The sequence below is a fragment of the Taudactylus pleione genome, unplaced genomic scaffold, assembly GCF_031769625.1.
Source record: "Taudactylus pleione unplaced genomic scaffold, aTauple2 ptg000021l, whole genome shotgun sequence".
Classification (NCBI taxonomy): Eukaryota; Metazoa; Chordata; class Amphibia; order Anura; family Myobatrachidae; genus Taudactylus; species Taudactylus pleione.
This window is the reverse complement of record NW_028284423.1, coordinates 7,999,694-8,018,580: the sequence shown is the minus strand read 5'-3', so window position 1 is coordinate 8,018,580 and position 18,887 is coordinate 7,999,694. Positions and strand designations below refer to the sequence as shown.

The window sequence follows — 18,887 nt, the reverse complement described above, 5'->3', positions numbered from 1 at the left end:
GCACATCAGACCTGGCGACATCGCATGCGACCACAGGAGCGTGCATACACACTGCACGATATGTCGTTACGATTTGGCCACATCGGTCAAATCGTAACATCGTCCCAGTGTGTATCCGGCATAACAGTGTGCAGGGAGCTGGGAAGAGAAACCAGGACTGCATAGCTCAACCGAGAGTACACAGGAGTGGATGGAGCTTGTTGCTGCTGGTAAGTCAGTTCATATAACAACATTCAAGTGGTGAAACCAGGTGCGGGGCTGGTGGTTGCTAAATGCTTGTTGCAAGTGAATTTGCCTTAATAATTAAAAAAATCCCAGAAATAATTTTAAAGGGTCGATGGAATTACATGCGAGGGGGACGAGTTACCGTTGCAACGGTATAGAAATGTCGGCAATGGCAGCTGTGTGTGTGTGGGGATGAGTAGGAGGGCATATAAGGTACTCTGTTGTTAAAGTATGATGGGGGAAATGCAAGTAAACCTAATTATTATGTATTCAATGACCACAGGCATACCAGTGTACAGATTAACAACAAAAAAGTCAAAGAAGCTATTTGTCGATTTGTTGCTGAAAAAAAATGTATACAGGGGGACAACGACTATGAGTGTGTTAAGTTATGGCGACTGGATCCCTTAATTGGGCCCTAGGGATAGTAAACAGTGGAGGAAGGAGAGGTGAGTTTCTAGCTAACTGCGGGTGGTCCAAACAACCCTGAAGCTTTCTTAGTTGGAGGGAAAGTGGTTGATCCATAAATATAAGTTATCCTGTCGTTCTTCAACAATACTGATCTGAGGTAATAAAACAAGTCTTAGCTAGTAGAGAAACACACGCACCACAGTACTTAGGAGCACAAACATCCATGAATAAAAAACACTCTAGATAACACATTTAAGCAAATGCAGGGCTACGGCTTGTTTCATCTTGCTATCACCGAAGCAGTATAAATGAAGCAAATTAATTTTAATGCTGTTAAGGTGGGAGTTCTGAGTCGCTATGGCTGACAGGCTCCAACGAGACTTTATAAAGATGGCATTTGACTTTATGGAAGTGAGCATCAGGCACGCATTTAGGGGAACTTTAAGCTGTCATGCTGAAAAGTGTTTATAAAACATTAATCAAAAATGCCTCTTTAATACAATGCATTGTCTGAGAGATGTGAGGAGGCACACATTGCAAATGGATTCTTCCCTGACTAAAGTCATTTCTCTCCAAACAGATTCTCCCAATGCTAACGTCCGACGCAGCACAGGCAGAACGCTTCCCAACACATTACTACCTGCTCCGAGCACTGGGGAAATCACTAATGTACAGCCTGCCATCTTTCCATGTCACACATGACACATTCATCTAAAATTACCCAACAGAGTTTGACACTGCAGTATAATCCATAAGCAGCCCTTTCAGCTGACATCTGCCACGTAAGGCTTCAAATAAGAAATAAGGCTTCTAAAAAGACAGGACAAGGAGCATTTCATCTTACAGTGGAGGAGATGGAACCTTCTGTTTCATTGTATCAGGTCCACAAATAAACATTTTATGTAAACATTAATGTTCAAGTCCTAGTCACACATGCAGAGAATAACGTTGCTGCGGCTTCCATAGAGGTGAATGTGATTGACCTGGACACGAAAGAATGGTCTCAGCTGCTCAATAGCTTCTTCAAACTGAATGAGGTCTCTTTAGAAAGACTGTATCACTATATGTTGGTTATATATGAAAAAAAGATTTAGTAAGTATCAGCTATTATACACAATAGGGATCACTATACGATCTTTTAATTATGGGGATTTAACCACTAGACGATAAAGTTGAACGATTGAATGATAAAATCGTTCGATAATCGTTTGAAAATTTGGTCTTTTAGACATCTATCATCGTTCAAACATGCTGGTCAACCTGACGATATCGTCAGGTTCAGCATGTTTGCAGATGATTGATTGTGCCTGCACTGAACGACATATCGTTCAGTGTGGGCACCCTGCAGTGTAGTGAACGACTGAACGATAACAATATCGTTATCGTTCAGTCTTTTCACTGTCGGGTAGTGGATACCCCACTTTATTCTAAAAGTGCATACTTTTAGAGCTGGGCCCAGTGAACACATAATCCTGGGAGTTACTTCCCTTCCTGACCTATACACTCTGATTTTGCATGCATATAATTAGGTATTATTGTGGTGACTGCTCCAGTTTTCCCAATGAGTGTAGAGTCCTAGAGGCCTCCTGTGTCCCCAACCAATGCTCATTGTGAAGTTTTTTGTCATATATTTTTAGCGTTCTCATACTGGTTGTCATTATACTAGCACAATGTAATAATAGGGTTTGGGCAGCATTTATATTTATTTGTGCTTGTTACTAGCTTTCTGTATGTTCAATTTACCATTAATGCTTCTTTATACATATGGTAAGATTGCAGACTAATTATTGACCTCTATGTAATATGCTATATTATGTCTTCCAGGTCTCTGATGTTTATTAGTTTCCATGGTGATGTTGTTTGTGCACCGACGTGCCTCGCGTATGTATGCGATGACGTAATTCCGGCGCACTTTCCAGTCCCGGAGTTCTGGCTGGAGCGGGCCTGTCACGCTGTTTGGTGGGGTATAAGGTAAGCTCAGTTTTTGGTATTTTCTTTGTATATCCTGACGAAAATCAATAGGGTTGAAATGTTGACACGCTATTCGTTTGTGTCCTGACTTTCTTCTGAATATTGCCCTGAGTGCCACACCTCTGGGAGATATATATATATATATATATATATATATCTATTGTGCTATATAAACCCATCAGCCATTACATTAAAAACCACCTGCCTAATACCAAGTCCCCCTTGTGCTGCCAAAACAGCTCTGACCCATTTAAGCATGGACTCCACAAAACCTCTGAAGGTGTCCTATGGTATCTGGCACCAAGACGTTAGCAGCAGATCCTATAACTCCTGTAATTTACGAGGTGGGGCCTCCATGGCTTGGACTCGTTTTTCCAGGACATCCCACAGATGCTCCATCGGATTGAGATCTGGGGAATTTGGAGGCCCCAAAGTCAATACCTTGAACATCTTTGTCATGTTTCTCAAACTCTCAAACTATTCCTGAAAATTTTTTTCAGTGTGGCAGGGAAAATAATCCGGCTTAAAGAGGCCACTGCTATCAGAGAATACTGTTGCCATGAAGGGGTGTACTTGGTCTGCAACAATGTTTAGGTAGGTAGGACCTAACATTGCCCAGAGCATCACACTGTCTTGCCTTCTTCCCATAGTGCATCCTGGTGCCATCTTTTCCCTAGGTAAATGACACAAACGCACCCAGCCGACCACATAATGTAAAAGAAACTGTGATTCATCGGACCAGGCCGCCTTTTTCCATGGTTCCATAGTCCAGTTCTGACTATCACAAGCCCATTGTAGGTGCTTTTGGCAGTGGACAGTGGTCTGTATAGGCACTTTGGCCGGTCTTCGGATATGCAACCCCATATGCAGCAAGCTGAGATGCACTGTGTGTTCTGACAACTTTCCATCATAGCTAGCATTAACTTTTTCAACAATTTTGGCTACAGTAACTCTTCTGTGGGATCGGACCAGACTGGCTAAACATCACTCTTCATGCACATGAATGAGCCTTGGGCGCCCATGACCCTGTCGTCCTTCCTTGCACCACTTTTGGTAGGTGCTAACCACTTATTACCTGGAATACCTCACAAGGGCTGCTGTTTTGGAGATGTTCTGACCTAGTCGTCTAGCCATCACAATTTGGACCATGGTTCCTGAATCTAACACATCAACTTCAAGAACTGACTGTTCACTTGTTGCCGAAAACATCAACTCTTGAAAGATGCCATTGTAACAAGATTATCAATGTTATTCACTTCACCTGTCAGTGATTTTAATGTGTGTGTGTATATATATTATCGCCGTTATTTATGAATAACAAGATCTTCTGCTCTTACCGCACATAAATAGAATACAAACAATATAATAAAATGCTTGTCCTAATAATGACAGCAGATAAAGGTTTTCTGATGAAACCTACCACAGTAATTCCTATAGTAGCTGCCTGGGGTTGTGACATTAAATCAAACATACTTAACTTCCTTCATGTGGGTGTCAATGTACAGGAGTAACTAGTGTCTACAATGTATATCTGGCAGCACCAGAGCTTTAAACAGCTACAAAAGAGGTGGAAAATGATTGTAACATCTCCATCTACAAATGCTTCAGGATATGCCCCAGCAAAGGAGGTTAATGCCATTAACAATTTTCTCTTAGGAGGCTGTTTATTCTATTCTCTTTATGTACACACACATGTCATAGAGACATATGAACGTGCTGTCATTAAAAGAAGCAATTGGGCTTTGAGTGTCTTTCTCCATTATGCGCATTTCTTGGAAGACACAAACCAAATAAATAATTGGAGAGGTACGGCCCAGAAATGACAATTGTTATTCATGCATCTCTTTGTTGGGAGCTGAGATTGAAAGATGTACACTTCAAGTGAAAGCATATCTCTGGGGCGAGATCCTTCAGTTCAAACGTGGTAAACAACTGTTGTTTCTCTGATGCTCACTTTAGTACTGCTGGAGGCAAACTTTCTAAATATTAATAAAAAAACCTACTGCTAGCAGTATGTACAGATGAATACGAGGCATCAGGAAGTAAAGCCTTTGGTGACATTTCTGGACACATCTGAGAAATGCTGGAATCAAAGGATTCATATGCTGGGTGAGACGGAGGTAACAGATCCACTGTGGGTTTTTTTTTCCTTTTACTTTTTGGAATCTGCGGCTCTGCGCTATGAAAACAAACCGGGTTCATTTCTATTCATATCGACTTGTAAAATTGTAGTTTATCTTCATATATTTTCATTGGACCATCCTTTCAAAAACAATCATAAAAACAGATAAGAGGTAGGCAGAAATGGACGGGATCTATAGTGTGTCCAACATTCTAAGGGGTCCAATGGTGAATTTTGGTAAAACACACTAAAAAGATGATTAGAACGGATGGTTGTTGGAACCTAGACCAATATGCTACTGGACTTCCAACAGACTAGGAAACTCTTCCACGCACCAAGAACATAAATAATGTTGCTTAACTTTTTTTTTTTTAAAAACATGACATGTTAGTTAATCTGATTAAATCTCATAAATACACTATATAATCAAGAGCCCTGTGTCAATCTATGGAAACTATTCAGTGGAAATAGAGTAAGAGTCCATCAAACTTATAATAAGGATTAATGCTTACAACTAGATCAAAGCCATCAATTTCACATTGAAAGAGATAATATTGAATATACAGCTAGGAAATGGAGAAAAAAAAAATACATGTGGCCATGTGTAAAAAAATAATAATAATAAAAAAAATATATTAAAAGTGCCTTGATTTAGTTCGATGCAGAAGAATGCTACAGCAGGGAAATGTCTAATGGTGCATACACACAGTCAGATTTTGTGTCAGATCTGAACGATAACTATTTTAAAAAACGTTCAGATCTGAAAGAAAATCTGACATGTGAGTCTGCAAAGATGCGCGTTCCCGCATGTCAGATAACGATATCTGACATCTGACGTGTTTGCAGTCAGATTTGGATGATTTAATTCATTTTAATACTGTCTGAAATCGTTCATATCGTTGGTAAAAATCGTTTATCTGACAGATCTGACCGTGTGTATGCACCGTTTCATATATGGCACACAGGTCAGTATTTTAATGTAGATTCTTCATCTAAAATAATCCACCGCAGGCATCTGCAAGTAGCATTCACATCTGCATCATAAAACTTACTGGCAAGCCAATGCCAAATAAGCATATTGCCACCCTATCCTCACATCTTTTCTGATTTCATTTGTCAACCATCAATTTGTGTTCCTATCCTTGCTTATGTTTTCCCAGGATACCTTCAGTGTTATGGAGCATACACGTGGTCAGATTTGTCAGATGAAAGATTTGAACGATCTGAACGATTTGAACTATTTTTGACTGCATTAAAATTAATGGAATCGTCCAAATCTGACTGCAAACCCATCAGATGTCAGATATCGTTATCTGAATATCGGGAACGCACATCGTTCGGACATGTCAGATTTTCCTTCAGGTATGAACGATTTTTTAAATAGTTATCGTTCAGATCTGAAGAAAAATCTGACAGTGTGTATGCACCGAACACAGAAAAAAAAAAAAAAAAGGATTTGCCCCCCAGCACACTGCAGCAAAAACAATACTTAAATCCTACATGATAATAGTGATTCAGAGGTATTAGTTACATACATTTGCAAATATATGAATAAGCGCCAGGCCAATCGTCAAGGCTCCTCTATACTGGCGTCCCTAGCATTAAGGGGTTCACGTCCGAAAAGCAAGGCACCCCAAAAAACTTCCAAGGGCATCACACGAAAAAGGGAAAAAGGTGATAGTGAAGTATGAAGAAAAGATGTGTAAGTATAAATCAATAAGTGTTAATGAAATGAGAAAGAATTAAAATGACACAAATAATATACAAACAAATAGAGAAGTGATAATGTTATCATGCAGTACATCAATTGTAATTATATGACCCAGAGTGGGTGCTACCATTATGTAGCAATAATTATTTTGGGGTGAGCGTTTGGGAGTGGGGCCCCTGGGGGGGGGGGTTCTGACTGGGCCTTTCTCATGACATCACCACTTAATTCACATAGAATACCTTTATCACTTCTCTATTTGTTTGTATATTATTTGTGTCATTTTAATTCTTTCTCATTTCATTAACACTTATTGATTTATACTTACACATCTTTTCTTCATACTTCACTATCACCTTTTTCCCTTTTTCGTGTGATGCCCTGGGGATGGCCCTTGGTTGGAAGTTTTTTGGGGTGCCTTGCTTCTCGGACGTGAACCCCTTAATGCTAGGGACGCCAGTATAGAGGAGCCTTGACGATTGGCCTGGCGCTTATTCATATATTTGCAAATGTATGTAACTAATACCTCTGAATCACTATTATCATGTAGGATTTAAGTATTGTTTTTGCTGCAGTGTGCTGGGGGGCAAATCCTTTTTTTTTTCTTCTGTGTTCAGTGTTAACCCCGCCCTTTACAAGCACCTGTGTTATGCAATTAAGCTGATCTGAGCAACTACCATTTTTTTTGCAAGTGTGTATGCACCACTCAGGGAACCGCGGACCAAGTGGCAACCAATACACACTTACCAATCTGCCGCTCAATATGTAGGCGCTGACATTACAACTGGGCGGGTATTTAAATTTTCCCGCCCAGTTGAGATGTCAGTGTCGCCCGTACACAGTGTCAGATGTGCTGATATATCTGCAAGATATCTGTGTACCCAGCATTAGACACTGGAAATCTTAGAACAGTAATGCTCTTGTGCCTGATGAATCTAGATTAGCATGAATATATGGTATAGATCGTTCCAGAAACAATGGGAGACCGATAGGGATGAAGGTAGACGCTCTGTCACCTGAACAAAGATTCAGCTCAATGCGCCCACAATACCACCACCTGGGTTGCTTGAATACATACATAAACATTGTAAAGACTGAAATGTATGCAGAATGAGGGCAAACACTATGTTGAGTTCCATTACATTAAGGTGACAGCACCTAGTGCATTTATTATGTGGCTCTAGGGTTCTCCTCATTTAAACAGAGCATGCAAGCCCCACCGGCTCAATGGAAAGTATAGCTGCCTGTACTACACAACTTTACCCACCAGAGAACATCGTAGTGACTGCTAAACAATACACAGAGCATTGCAGTGACCACCATACAATACACAGAGCATCACAGTAGCCACCATACAATACAGAGAACATCACAGTGAGCGCTAAATAATGCAGAGAGAATCAGAAACGCCATATCATACAGTGTGCATCAGTTATCACCATATAATACATAACCCATGCCTAAATTTAGTGTGGTTAAAGTAATGGCACATAGGCAGGGGAAACAAATATATATCATTATTGTTATAATGGCAGGACAGGTTTCCTTGTAGGCTGTAGGTCCCAAACTATTCAACACTATTATGACCCACTTCCACTCCAGGGTCAATCTGTTAGCTGTCCCACAAGAAGAGATTGCAATGTTAACAAGTGAAGTAACTAACCATGGATCCCTGGATCGGTTGCTTTTTTTCAGCTGAATCAATTGCCAGCAATCAAGCTGTCTCTGATACATGTTACTCACTCTGGTTACTCACTCATCAGTTTCATGATATTACCCAGTTGTACCTTCTCCCATACTGTGTGTGATCAATGTACCAACAGCATCACGGATTTGAAGCGTGATAATTGATCAACACCGTTCATTTGATCCCTCCAGCGCTGACCATTCATGAAGCCCCCACTTTGCATGCCTAAGCTACGACCCTGGAGAGATCCTTCTAGATGACTTCCAAATTGTAGCTCAGTACTGGCAAAACTTGATTTTATGCCATGAGCTGCACATCTATCATCAGTACAGATGACTTTATATATAATATATATCTGTTTTTCTGTCCCATAGGTAGACGTGGCAATTCTATGCTGGTTATTGTGAAGCTCATACATCGATGTGTCTGAACCTGCGGTTGGACTGCCGTAGTCTTCTTTGTTTGGTCATAGCGAGTGGAAGATCTTCGTATATTTCGTCATGGCGGATGAGGAAGACATGTCTGTGAGATTACGCCAGATGTGTGATTGAATATTGTATTAAACTTGGAAAAAGCAGAAACTAAACTCATGAAATGTTACGGCAAGCATACGGTGGAAAAACAAATTAGCCGTGATGCAGGTGGTGGAAGCACTTCAAAGAGGGTAATACCTGAGTGACTGACTAAGCGCGTTCTGGGAGACCATCCATAGCTTTATGCAAACTTTCAGCTTCACTTGGCATCTCATTTGAACAGATTCAGCATATTGTAACAAAGGAACTGAAAATGCATCGCGTGTGTGCCAGATGGGTACCCAGAAATCTCACAGAAGAGCAGATGCGACGATGAACTGATCATGCAAGAACACCGTTCAAATGTCGGAGAGAGGATACCCGGTTTCCGGACATCGACTGGGACAAATCGTTGATTCCTCATTATCCAGAATCCAAACAACAGTCCAGTGTATGGAAACAGGCAAATTCACCTCCTTCGGCATGTAAAGTCATGCTTCTGCTGTTATTTGATGCACACGGTATGATCCTACAGCACTGGGTTCCCTGTGGGCAGACAATGATGACTACTATGCAAACATCCTGAAACCCCATTTGCGTGGAGCCGTGAGGAAGAAAAGACCACATTTGCTGAAGAAACCGTGGCTTTTGCTTTAAGACAATGCCCGACCACATGTCGCTGCTGTTGCATTGGCAGCACTAACTGAAATTAATAGGACAGCACTGGGACGCCCTCCATATAGCCCAGACTTAGCGCCCTGTGCTTTCTGGGCATTCCCAGCCCTAAAAAATTATGTCACAAAACAGTGTACTGCACTTCTTTGAATCGTTGTTGAAACGCTACAAAAAATTTATTGAATGTGAAGGACGCTACTTTGAAAAAGAAAAATGTTCAGATCCTGTGGAGTCGTCTGATTCTAAATAAAAAGAAAAACAGTCACATTACTTTTTAATCAGCCCTCGTGTGTGTGTGTGTGTGTGTGTGTATATATATGTGTTCTTGATAAAAGTCTTTGCAACTGAAACGTTGAACAGGATGTGACACAGCTGTCAGATTGTATTATTTACTTCAGAGACGCATGAGTGCCGCCTTCTTTCTATATTGTATTTGAAATTGGTTGCTTTTGTCAGCGCCCGGAGGGCATCAGGGCATTTATTCTTTCTTTAATTAGTTGAGTGCTGGTTCCATATGCTGTGTGTGTGTGTGTATATATATATATATATATATATATATATATTTATATTTATAAAATCGATCATGACATTATATATTAAATGTCTTTACCGAATCTGTTGAAGGGGGTGCATGGCCAAATCCGGGAGGCATGACCATGTCCCCTCAAAAGAAAAAAAAAGTAAGAAAGAAAAAACTGACCGACACCGCCCTCAGCAGTTGGCCCAGGCCCCTCCAGCAAGCCTGAGTAATCTGTAAACTTCCTTTCTAAATTATTAGTATACACTACAGTAAATTGAAGAGTTTTATTTTCAATCTAGGATCCCACCTGTAAAGCGCCATGGTTAGGCCACGCTGACTTTGATTTCATCAATCAAGATAAAGAGTAGCCCATTTCATTTTACAGGATCAGAAAAACGTACAGATGTGTCCTCATACCTGTGTTTTCAGTCGCGCCAAACAGCCCCTCTCTGCATGCCAGTGACTCGGCCGCGCAGAGCGTCTGTCTCACTCACAATGTGCGTCTTATTCGCATGAATAAAACTGGAAGCAATAAAACGTCTTTGCTAGAGTACACTGATCAATTTGATGTGCGACATTTGTATATCTGTGTACTAAGTGCTGTGATATAGCAGCAGCAATTTTTTCTCACGCCAAGTTGTGTTGTGCTTCAGCTGCGACTCTGTACATGTATAAAACTCATTGCTGTGCAGTTAACGTCGCAGCCCAGCATCTCTATTACACTGAGTGATATTTCGCTGCATCTGCAATGAGAATAAGATGCTAAATGTCTCATATGCGCAGGACGCGTTTCATGCTGCATAGCCTATAGACACTAGGGGGTATATTTACTAAAGTCGATCAGCATCAGTGTTGTGTTTATGGGGCTAAATCACATTTACAGATGTTTCCTATGATATCGTTGCTGCGTACGCAGCAAATCGCGCTACACATGGCACGAGGCATGCAACCGCCGTTCGTACCCATGCGTTCGTACCCATGCCTCCATAGGATAGCATGGTGCGATCGCAGTACATGCCATAGCGTACCGTATGCTGCTGCGGGTAATCGCATTGGGCGACGCGTGCGCACGTTAGTAAATATACTCCTAGGTGTATGATGACACATCTGTATTAGTGGTCCTGTATGCCATCCAGCAATATTTACCAGGTGCAACTGCATTAATATGAACAAACACCAAAATTTAGTATTTACATAAAAGGAGTTAGAGCTTGATATAATGGCAGAAATACCCAATAACAATGTGAGACGTTTTATGTTTGGGACAGGTGACAGCACCATAGGATCCCTGCAGGAGAACTTCTAATTACTGCGGCTCAAAAAAACATACATTACAGTGTTAAATGAAGACACAGCCTAACAGTGCGAATCTATTCTACTGCATGGCTTTGATGCAGGCAGCACTAATATAAAGGTTATGTACACAATTTTTGAGCTAAAAAACAAAAAGATAAGAATTAAATTGTAGTAAAATAATATTTGGAATAACAGTGTTGTCCTCTGGGGATGAAGGGGCTATGATAGAGCTACTGTATGGGTATTACAAGGGCTTGTGTTCTTCAGTTTCCTAGAACTCCATCTGCATGACCTTGTTTGCTCTAAAAGGAAGTATATTGACCAATATAGCCAGAATATCGAAGGAGATTAAAACCAGAATTGTGTTTATTGGGGCCATCAGAACTGTCCTCCTATGTCTGCTTATTTTAGAGTAAACGTGATAGTGCAGTAAAAAGCTATATGTACATCCACCACTTTTCTGATGTCTGAGCAGTGTGCCAGTATGGACATCTTTGTCAACTCACCCCTGCCCCCCAACAAAAAAGAGGGGGGGTATAACTAACAGTGGGAGAATAACTTGAAATTAAATTCGTAATGCTAACTGTTCTGTTTTTCTATATAGGGTCTACCCTAGGCACTGACAGATATAAAATGTTATATTATATAAATTATACACGGTAACATTTCAATAATCTTCCTATAAAACAATCTTATGCAAAGTACACAAATGTTTTCTTTAATTACATGGGCATTTTTCCCTTGCGGCCAATATATAGAAATACATTTCCATGAATGTAAAAAGATAGAAAAGAATAAAAAAGGAGACAATGCACTTCATTGTATATCCTTACCTACTGTACAAATTGTCAATAAAAAGCAGCTAAACCTAGAAAATGAACATTCCCTTTATAAAGGGCCCTAGCTATGCATACTTGTGAAGGTGATAAATGGATATTTTCCACTGGTATCAGCCCTGGAAGCCTGCCATGAACACATATCCCATAGCGAGTGATAATAGCCTTTAGATCTTGGTAGCAAAGTTAATGCATACTACTTGCAGTAACTGTCTTTTTTTTATTTAATAAAAAAAAATAATTTAGAAGGTAAAAGGCATAAAAATTATAATTTGATGAACATATGTACTGCATTGTTAGTAGCAGTGTGTTATTCCTAAATCGTTGACTGAGGTGGGGCATTTTGACACTGAAATAAATGTAAGACTGTACAGTTCACTCTCCCCTAGAATATAGTTACTGTATATATTGACCTATAGGTCATATTAGGAAACAAATATGCATTTGTTTCACAGCTGTCTAATCTCCTCTAGGTTCCCACGCAAAATGCAGAGCAATTGTAAAGCGATGTGCTGCCCGATCATTACAAAATGACAATTTTGGAGTAAGACTGTAACATATCTGTCCATTCTTCCCCAAACATATTTGCTGTAATTTGTAATACATGCAAAACAGCAGCTCGGAAGCAGCTATGCAGCGTGGAGGTTTAGCGGCATGCCAGTGATAGTACAATGCTTTCTCCAGGCATTCTCCATCATCCTGAATGAACTCCAAATGGCTTCCTGCCGGGTATTCCAGCTGGATTACAAGAAGCTATAGCTCAATGTCATTTCCAATGTGGAGCCTCATAATTAAAGGTCAAATAGTCACTTCATCCGCAATCAATCAATAGAGAAAAAGTACTAATATCAAGTACTAATCAATCAATGGCAAAGGTACTAATAAAAGAAATGAATCAAGCGAGTGTGTGTTTAGTTGTACTTCTGTTTGTCTGCTATAAAATAAGAAGATATAAAAGAAAAATAAGGATGATGGGTGGGAACGGACAGATTTTAGCCTGTACAAAAGTAACAAGCAGATACAGTAGTAATCTCTTTTGCTGGATTACTAAAGTGAAAATAAACATGTAAATATAAATAATAAGACGTTGTAACAGAAGATGCATTGTATTGTCTTGTGTCTTATTTACTCTGATAATCATTCAGAAGTTGCTTGCTAGAGGCTGCCATAGTTCTGTGAAAGACTGTCCCACAAGCTAAAGGCCGGGTCTGAGAGCAATTGTTTGTCTTTGGGAATGTACGCAGCATTTAGAGCCGTGCGCATCTCGTCCGTTTCTCTGCGGATGCTAAAAGGGCATTTCTGGGTGGTAAGTGGGCAGCAACAATGTGAGCGCAGGCAAGAGAACGGTCTCTTCGGTGTGTGCCATGGGCACGTAGACAGTCACTATTCTAAGTCAAGTGTACATATTGTGTACGCCGAATTCAAACAGATCTCGTGCACCTAACATGGGAAAGGTGTAAGTGCTGATGAGAATGGTGACGGCTGCTCTCGTGTACGGAAGAGTAGGGCGGTGCGATCGCATTAGGATGTGCGTATAGCTGCGTTTGCATTTCATCTGTATTTCATCCACATTCCAATGCGCAGTGGGTATACGGAGTAGCGATTGCTTTACGTACAGCTCAGAGCCAGGCCCCAAGTCCATAGTTACCAACTGTCTCTAATTACAATGGACAGCTCTATTTTTAAAACACAGCAAGATATTCTCAGATGCTACAATAGCTAAATTAAGTAGCGCTACAGATGCAATAACAATAATCATATTAGTAACAATATCATTATAGTAAAACAAAGTCATGAGCAGGCTGGGTATGGGATCAGCAGCATATATCTGTTACAGGCTGGCAGGTTTGCTACTCTTCTTCTGGAGCCCACACCTCATGTAAAGGGGAAAGGCAGCAATGTATGGCCATACCGCATTCTTACTGCCAACAGTTTGAGACATTGTAACCTATTTTATATACAGGACTATGGGCAGAAATGGAAACGCACAGCCTCTAGAGGGTTTGTGAATGTCTTGTACACACAAAGCATGAAATGATGCACAATGGGTTTGTACTGACAGGTGACAGAATTCTAACTTATGTGGATGGGGGGGGGGGGGAGACTCATCAATTTGTGGAAGGAGAGTATCAGAACTTACAGTTAACTGAGTTAAACATATGGACATCAATTCCACAAGCAAATGATTCCCATAAATGCATTAAACCTAAAAATACATAGTACCTGTGAGCTGAAGTTTGGCAGATCCAGCAAAGCTTGGTCTTCTGTGAGGGGCTATGGTTTTGTTTGCTAGCTCTGGGTAAAGCTGATCGGCCCAATAATTGCATAGATGTTTATGCAGCAGTGGTCGCTGATAAATGTCTGCAAACGCTCCTGCAATGCTCGGATCGGGAGGTTGCATCTTATGAGCTGTGTAAAAATCGAGATGCATGACCTCCTGAGCCCATGAAAAAAGTACACAGTAAGCTAAAAATATCTCAGTGTGTTGGGGTGCACACATCATATAATCACTCAGAGGATCGGAGTGTTTATCTGATCTACAGAGTGATCTGCACAGTGAGCAACAGGCTTAAGAGATGCTGCTATGCAGTTTTGGGGGTATGCGGCCTGTCCCCTGCCATGTTAAACTCCATGGAGAAAAGAGTAGGAGTGCAGCTTGGTAAACATCCCAGATGCAATGGTATAAAAGCAAAGAGGGAGCTTTATCAAGGAGGCCCATAGTAAAAGCATGCAGAAATTCTCAGTGGAACAAATCATTTGGCAAGGATATAAAAGGTCATGGCTATACAATCTTCCAGTTCTGTTTTGCATCGCTGCCCCATACTGAACTTCTACTTCAAAGTCAGTGAATAGAGCTTGGAAAATTATGTTGCATGGATAAGGTAGGACTGGGAACACTTTAGGCCAAAATCTGCTATTGAAACATATAAAACTTGGCAGCCAAATTAAGAATGAGGAAAATATACTGTGAACCAGTTTTTAAAATGTCCTTCTTTCTCTACATTTATTTAAAGCATAAATGAGACTCCATCCAGCTGTGTTTTAGTAGCTCATGGTAAAGTAGCTCAATAGTGTTAGTAGGCAGGACCTCATGTGCCGGGACTATTGGTGCTCTGGTCCAAAAACTGTTCCAAGTTCTGTACCATTGATATAGACTATTATATATATGGAATGGGTATGAAATCCCGGCGGCTGAATAGCCAACGCCAGAAGCCCGAAGATGCCGACAGGGGAGGTAAGTACCCTAACCCTACCTCAGTGGTGCCTAACCCTAATCTCCCCTTCCCCTAGCCTAACGCCTCCTGGGGGTGTGCCCAACCCTAAGTCCCCCCCAGGGGTGCCTAAACCTAACCGATGGGCACAAAGTATAAAAGAAACAGATGGAGCGCCAGCACTTTGTGGCCACCATCTTCGATCTTTCCTCGCACCCCATATAGGTGTGCAGGAAAATGAGCGATGTTGGGGTACCGTAATTGCTGGAGATGTGCCCAGTTGAACGTTGTGACCACACAACACCAAGAACTGAGTTGCCCCCATAATCTGAAGAAATTTCACATGCTGAATTACTTCACGTGTACATCTCAGAACATGTACTATACATTCTTAAATTAGGTTTCAGCAAAATCGCAGGTGTTTTTCCATCGGCTTCAGTGAAAGCAGCAGCTAGATATAAGGTGTGATTATACATCCAAGGAACAGGCAGAAAATCATCTCCACAGAGTACTCTTAAGACGTCCCACTGATTCCTACTTCTAAGATCATTTTGTGAGTGAGTGTCATGGTGATTGATTCTATTCTTTCTGTTCAATCTCTGTTTATTCAGAAAATAAAAATGCTATAGTGTCTATTTCGCTTACAAAAAAAAAATAATACAAACTACTAGAACTATCATGAGACAAATAGTTTAGGTAGATTAGTGCAAGATTGTATTCGGAGCATATTAACCCCTTCGCTGCTGAGTGTTTTCTCACCCCTATACTGAGGCAATTTGTACGTTTGCACTCGTCACTTTCCAACATCAATATCACTGTTTTTTCTACAAAGTACCCACACTAATTGTGTCATGAATTTTTCAGACAAAAAATTGTGTCTTTTTGCTCTTTCTGACATGTCAAATAAAATGTAACCAAAAGGGCCAAAAGGGTTTTCTAAATAGAAATTCAAATAATAAAAAAAAAGTTTTTTGGTTTGCTTAATAAAGATCATAAAGAAATACTTGTGGTTTTTCCTTCTGCATTAATCCACCTTTCCTAAATAGGAAACATCATTTCTTGTGAAACCTACACTTAGAATATATGTATGTAGAATATATGTATATATGTAAGGGAGCCCAACAAGGCAACCTACTGCATTAAATGAGGGGACCACTTGTTTTATTTGATGCAAGATGGGTGGGAGAGATGTGGTCTTTAGATTAACTCCCATTTGTGGAAAATGTTATTTGTGTACTTTTTCAGTCATTGGGGCCTATGTACTAAGCTTTAGGGCAAAATTTACTAAGCGGCTTTTTGACCGCGGTTTCTATTCTATTCTAAACCACGGCGGTTTGGTGGCGGTTTCTATTCTATTCTAAACCCCGGGGGTTTGGTGGCGGTTTTGCAGCAGTTTCTAAATGACAGCCCTGTTCTATTCTATTCTAAAATGTGTTTTGACTGTGGTTTGGCGGCGGTTTTGCTTTCTGCAGAATTACTAAGGCCAAAATCACTGCATAACTGCCAACAAAACACATTTTAGAATAGAATAGAACAGGGCTGTCTTTTAGAAACCACTACAAAACCGCCACCAAACCCCCAGTGTTTAGAATAGAAACCGCCACCAAACCGCCGGGGTTTAGAATAGAAACCGCCGTCAAACCACCGCTTAGTAAATTTTGCCCTTAGAGAGAAAGTGGAAGGAGATAAAGTACCAACCAATCAGCTTCTGTCACTTCACAAGCTGTGTTTGAAAAATGACAGTTATTAGCTGTTTGCTTAGTACTTTTTCGCTCTCAATCTTATCTCTCTCCAAGGCTTAGCACATCTACTGCTGTCTGGTGACCAGACCAGACAATAACTACTCAGGGGGAATATCATTTGAAACAGCATACACCCATCTTTCAGACAAGTGTGCGGGCTAATATGCCCTCAACCATCTATGGAAAACAATTTTTTTATTTTTTTTATTTACTGTAACACTGGGTGATATTGTGATCATAGGTGATGACCAGACAATAGCAGTTAAGGGTCCACATCATTTGAAAAAGGAGGCTTCCCTTTTTCAGATATAGGAAGCCCCATGTTTATAGATGTAATTATGGTTATGATAAGGCATGCAGTGCCCTCCCGCCCACATGAGGAAACTGTGTGTTCTCCACAGCGCATAGTAATATTGTCTGGGGATCACCAGGCAATAGCTACTTAGGGGAAACTTAATTGGAAAGATAGGACACCCCACATGTGTCATTACGGGAGTGATAGGGCAAATAGTGCCCTCTTCCATATATAGGAAATGTATATTTTCTGAAGCTCAATGTTACATTGTCTGGTGACAAGACCTAAGGGGCTTAGTCATTTGAAATAAAGGATACTCCTTCCTAAATGGATGTCTCTTAATTACTGGAAGCCAGGTTGGGGGCAATATTCCCCCATTCCTGAACTCCATATTTTTCTGTAGTGCAAGGGATTTTGCCTTGTGATTACACTGATCACCAAGCAATAACTTCAAACAAAGGCACCTCATCTTTCTACACTCTACCGTTGTGGAGAGAAAGGGACTTAAAGTCCCTCACCCTATTTATTTATTTTTTCTTCACTAACATAACATCAACAGCACTGGTACTCGACCTCGCCAGTCTACAAAGGACAAGCCCCACTCGTCCTTTAGAGCAAAGGGGTTAAAGTAAAACATAGCACTATAATGCTTAGCATATTAGAGAGTCATGGGGAGCTGCAAGGGAACACAAGTCTGCTGACCCATCATATATGTTAGGGAGCTGGGGGGCATACACAGGGCCTGTACAGCACACAGTCCGAGCAGATTAAATTAGAAGAGGTCAACATGTATGAGGACGCCAAAGACTTGGGGCCTGGATTTCTTTAGTTAGAAAAGTATGAAGGAAACTACGGCATGAATGTAATAATAAACTATTATATACAGAAGAAAATAAACAGTTTGTTTTCAGGGCTTTGATTTCCCTTTATCAGACATAAGTCAAATGATGCTGAACAGATAAAATGAACAGCAATGCACTGAACACATAAATATGTGGATTATTGTAAAATAAAGCATTCCTGGATTAATTAGCTATAACTGTGTATAAATAGGTTATAATGTACCGCTGAAGTAATGGTTCACTGCATGCATCATAGCACAGGGATGTAGGTCTTTGTATAGCTACTTACCTAATGTGAGTGATTTGTGTGTTGAACAAAATACTATTGCAACTGTGTCCGCTGGGGTAAAGCCAGTATTTTTACTGCAAAGAAACACAGTATTATATTAATTCTGATATATAAATGCAGAGGCAGAAAAGTATACAATAGAAAACGGATTATAGGCTAGCTCCACTGGACCATAGCTGCTACAATGCGGGAAGAGGGATGACACTGCTCCAAGCTTTCTGCCCTGGCTCCTAGCCTTTGGAAGATGTTGCTGTTGGGTTAATGCATTAATTACATACTGTGGTGTTGATGTGATATGCAATTACATAGATAATTTATATATTGGTTATATTGTAAATTACGTTACTCATCTTATTCCTCAGTGCAAGATGTCAAAGTTGGTTTGTAATGCACATGGGGTTTACCACACATGACAGTGTGTGTTTCCAAGCTCAATGGTGTAAAGAGCAGCATCAATGAATTACCAAGCAGTGGAGAAAGATGATATAGGGGTTTATGTAATAAGCCTTGGAGAGAGATTAAGTGGATTGAGATAAAGTACCAA

At 40.5% G+C, this 18,887-nt stretch overlaps 1 protein-coding gene across 1 annotated transcript in view; it reads right to left on the bottom strand.

Moving 5' to 3' along the window:
- The window catches only part of SLC10A7 (solute carrier family 10 member 7), a 205,552-nt gene that overhangs the window by 9,744 nt on the left and 176,921 nt on the right, over nucleotides 1-18,887 (bottom strand). Inside the window, exon 10 of the mRNA XM_088447969.1 lies at nucleotides 18,344-18,417. Coding sequence (XP_088304095.1) covers nucleotides 18,344-18,417 — 74 coding nt within the window. The remainder of the gene's footprint in view (nucleotides 1-18,343; nucleotides 18,418-18,887) is intronic.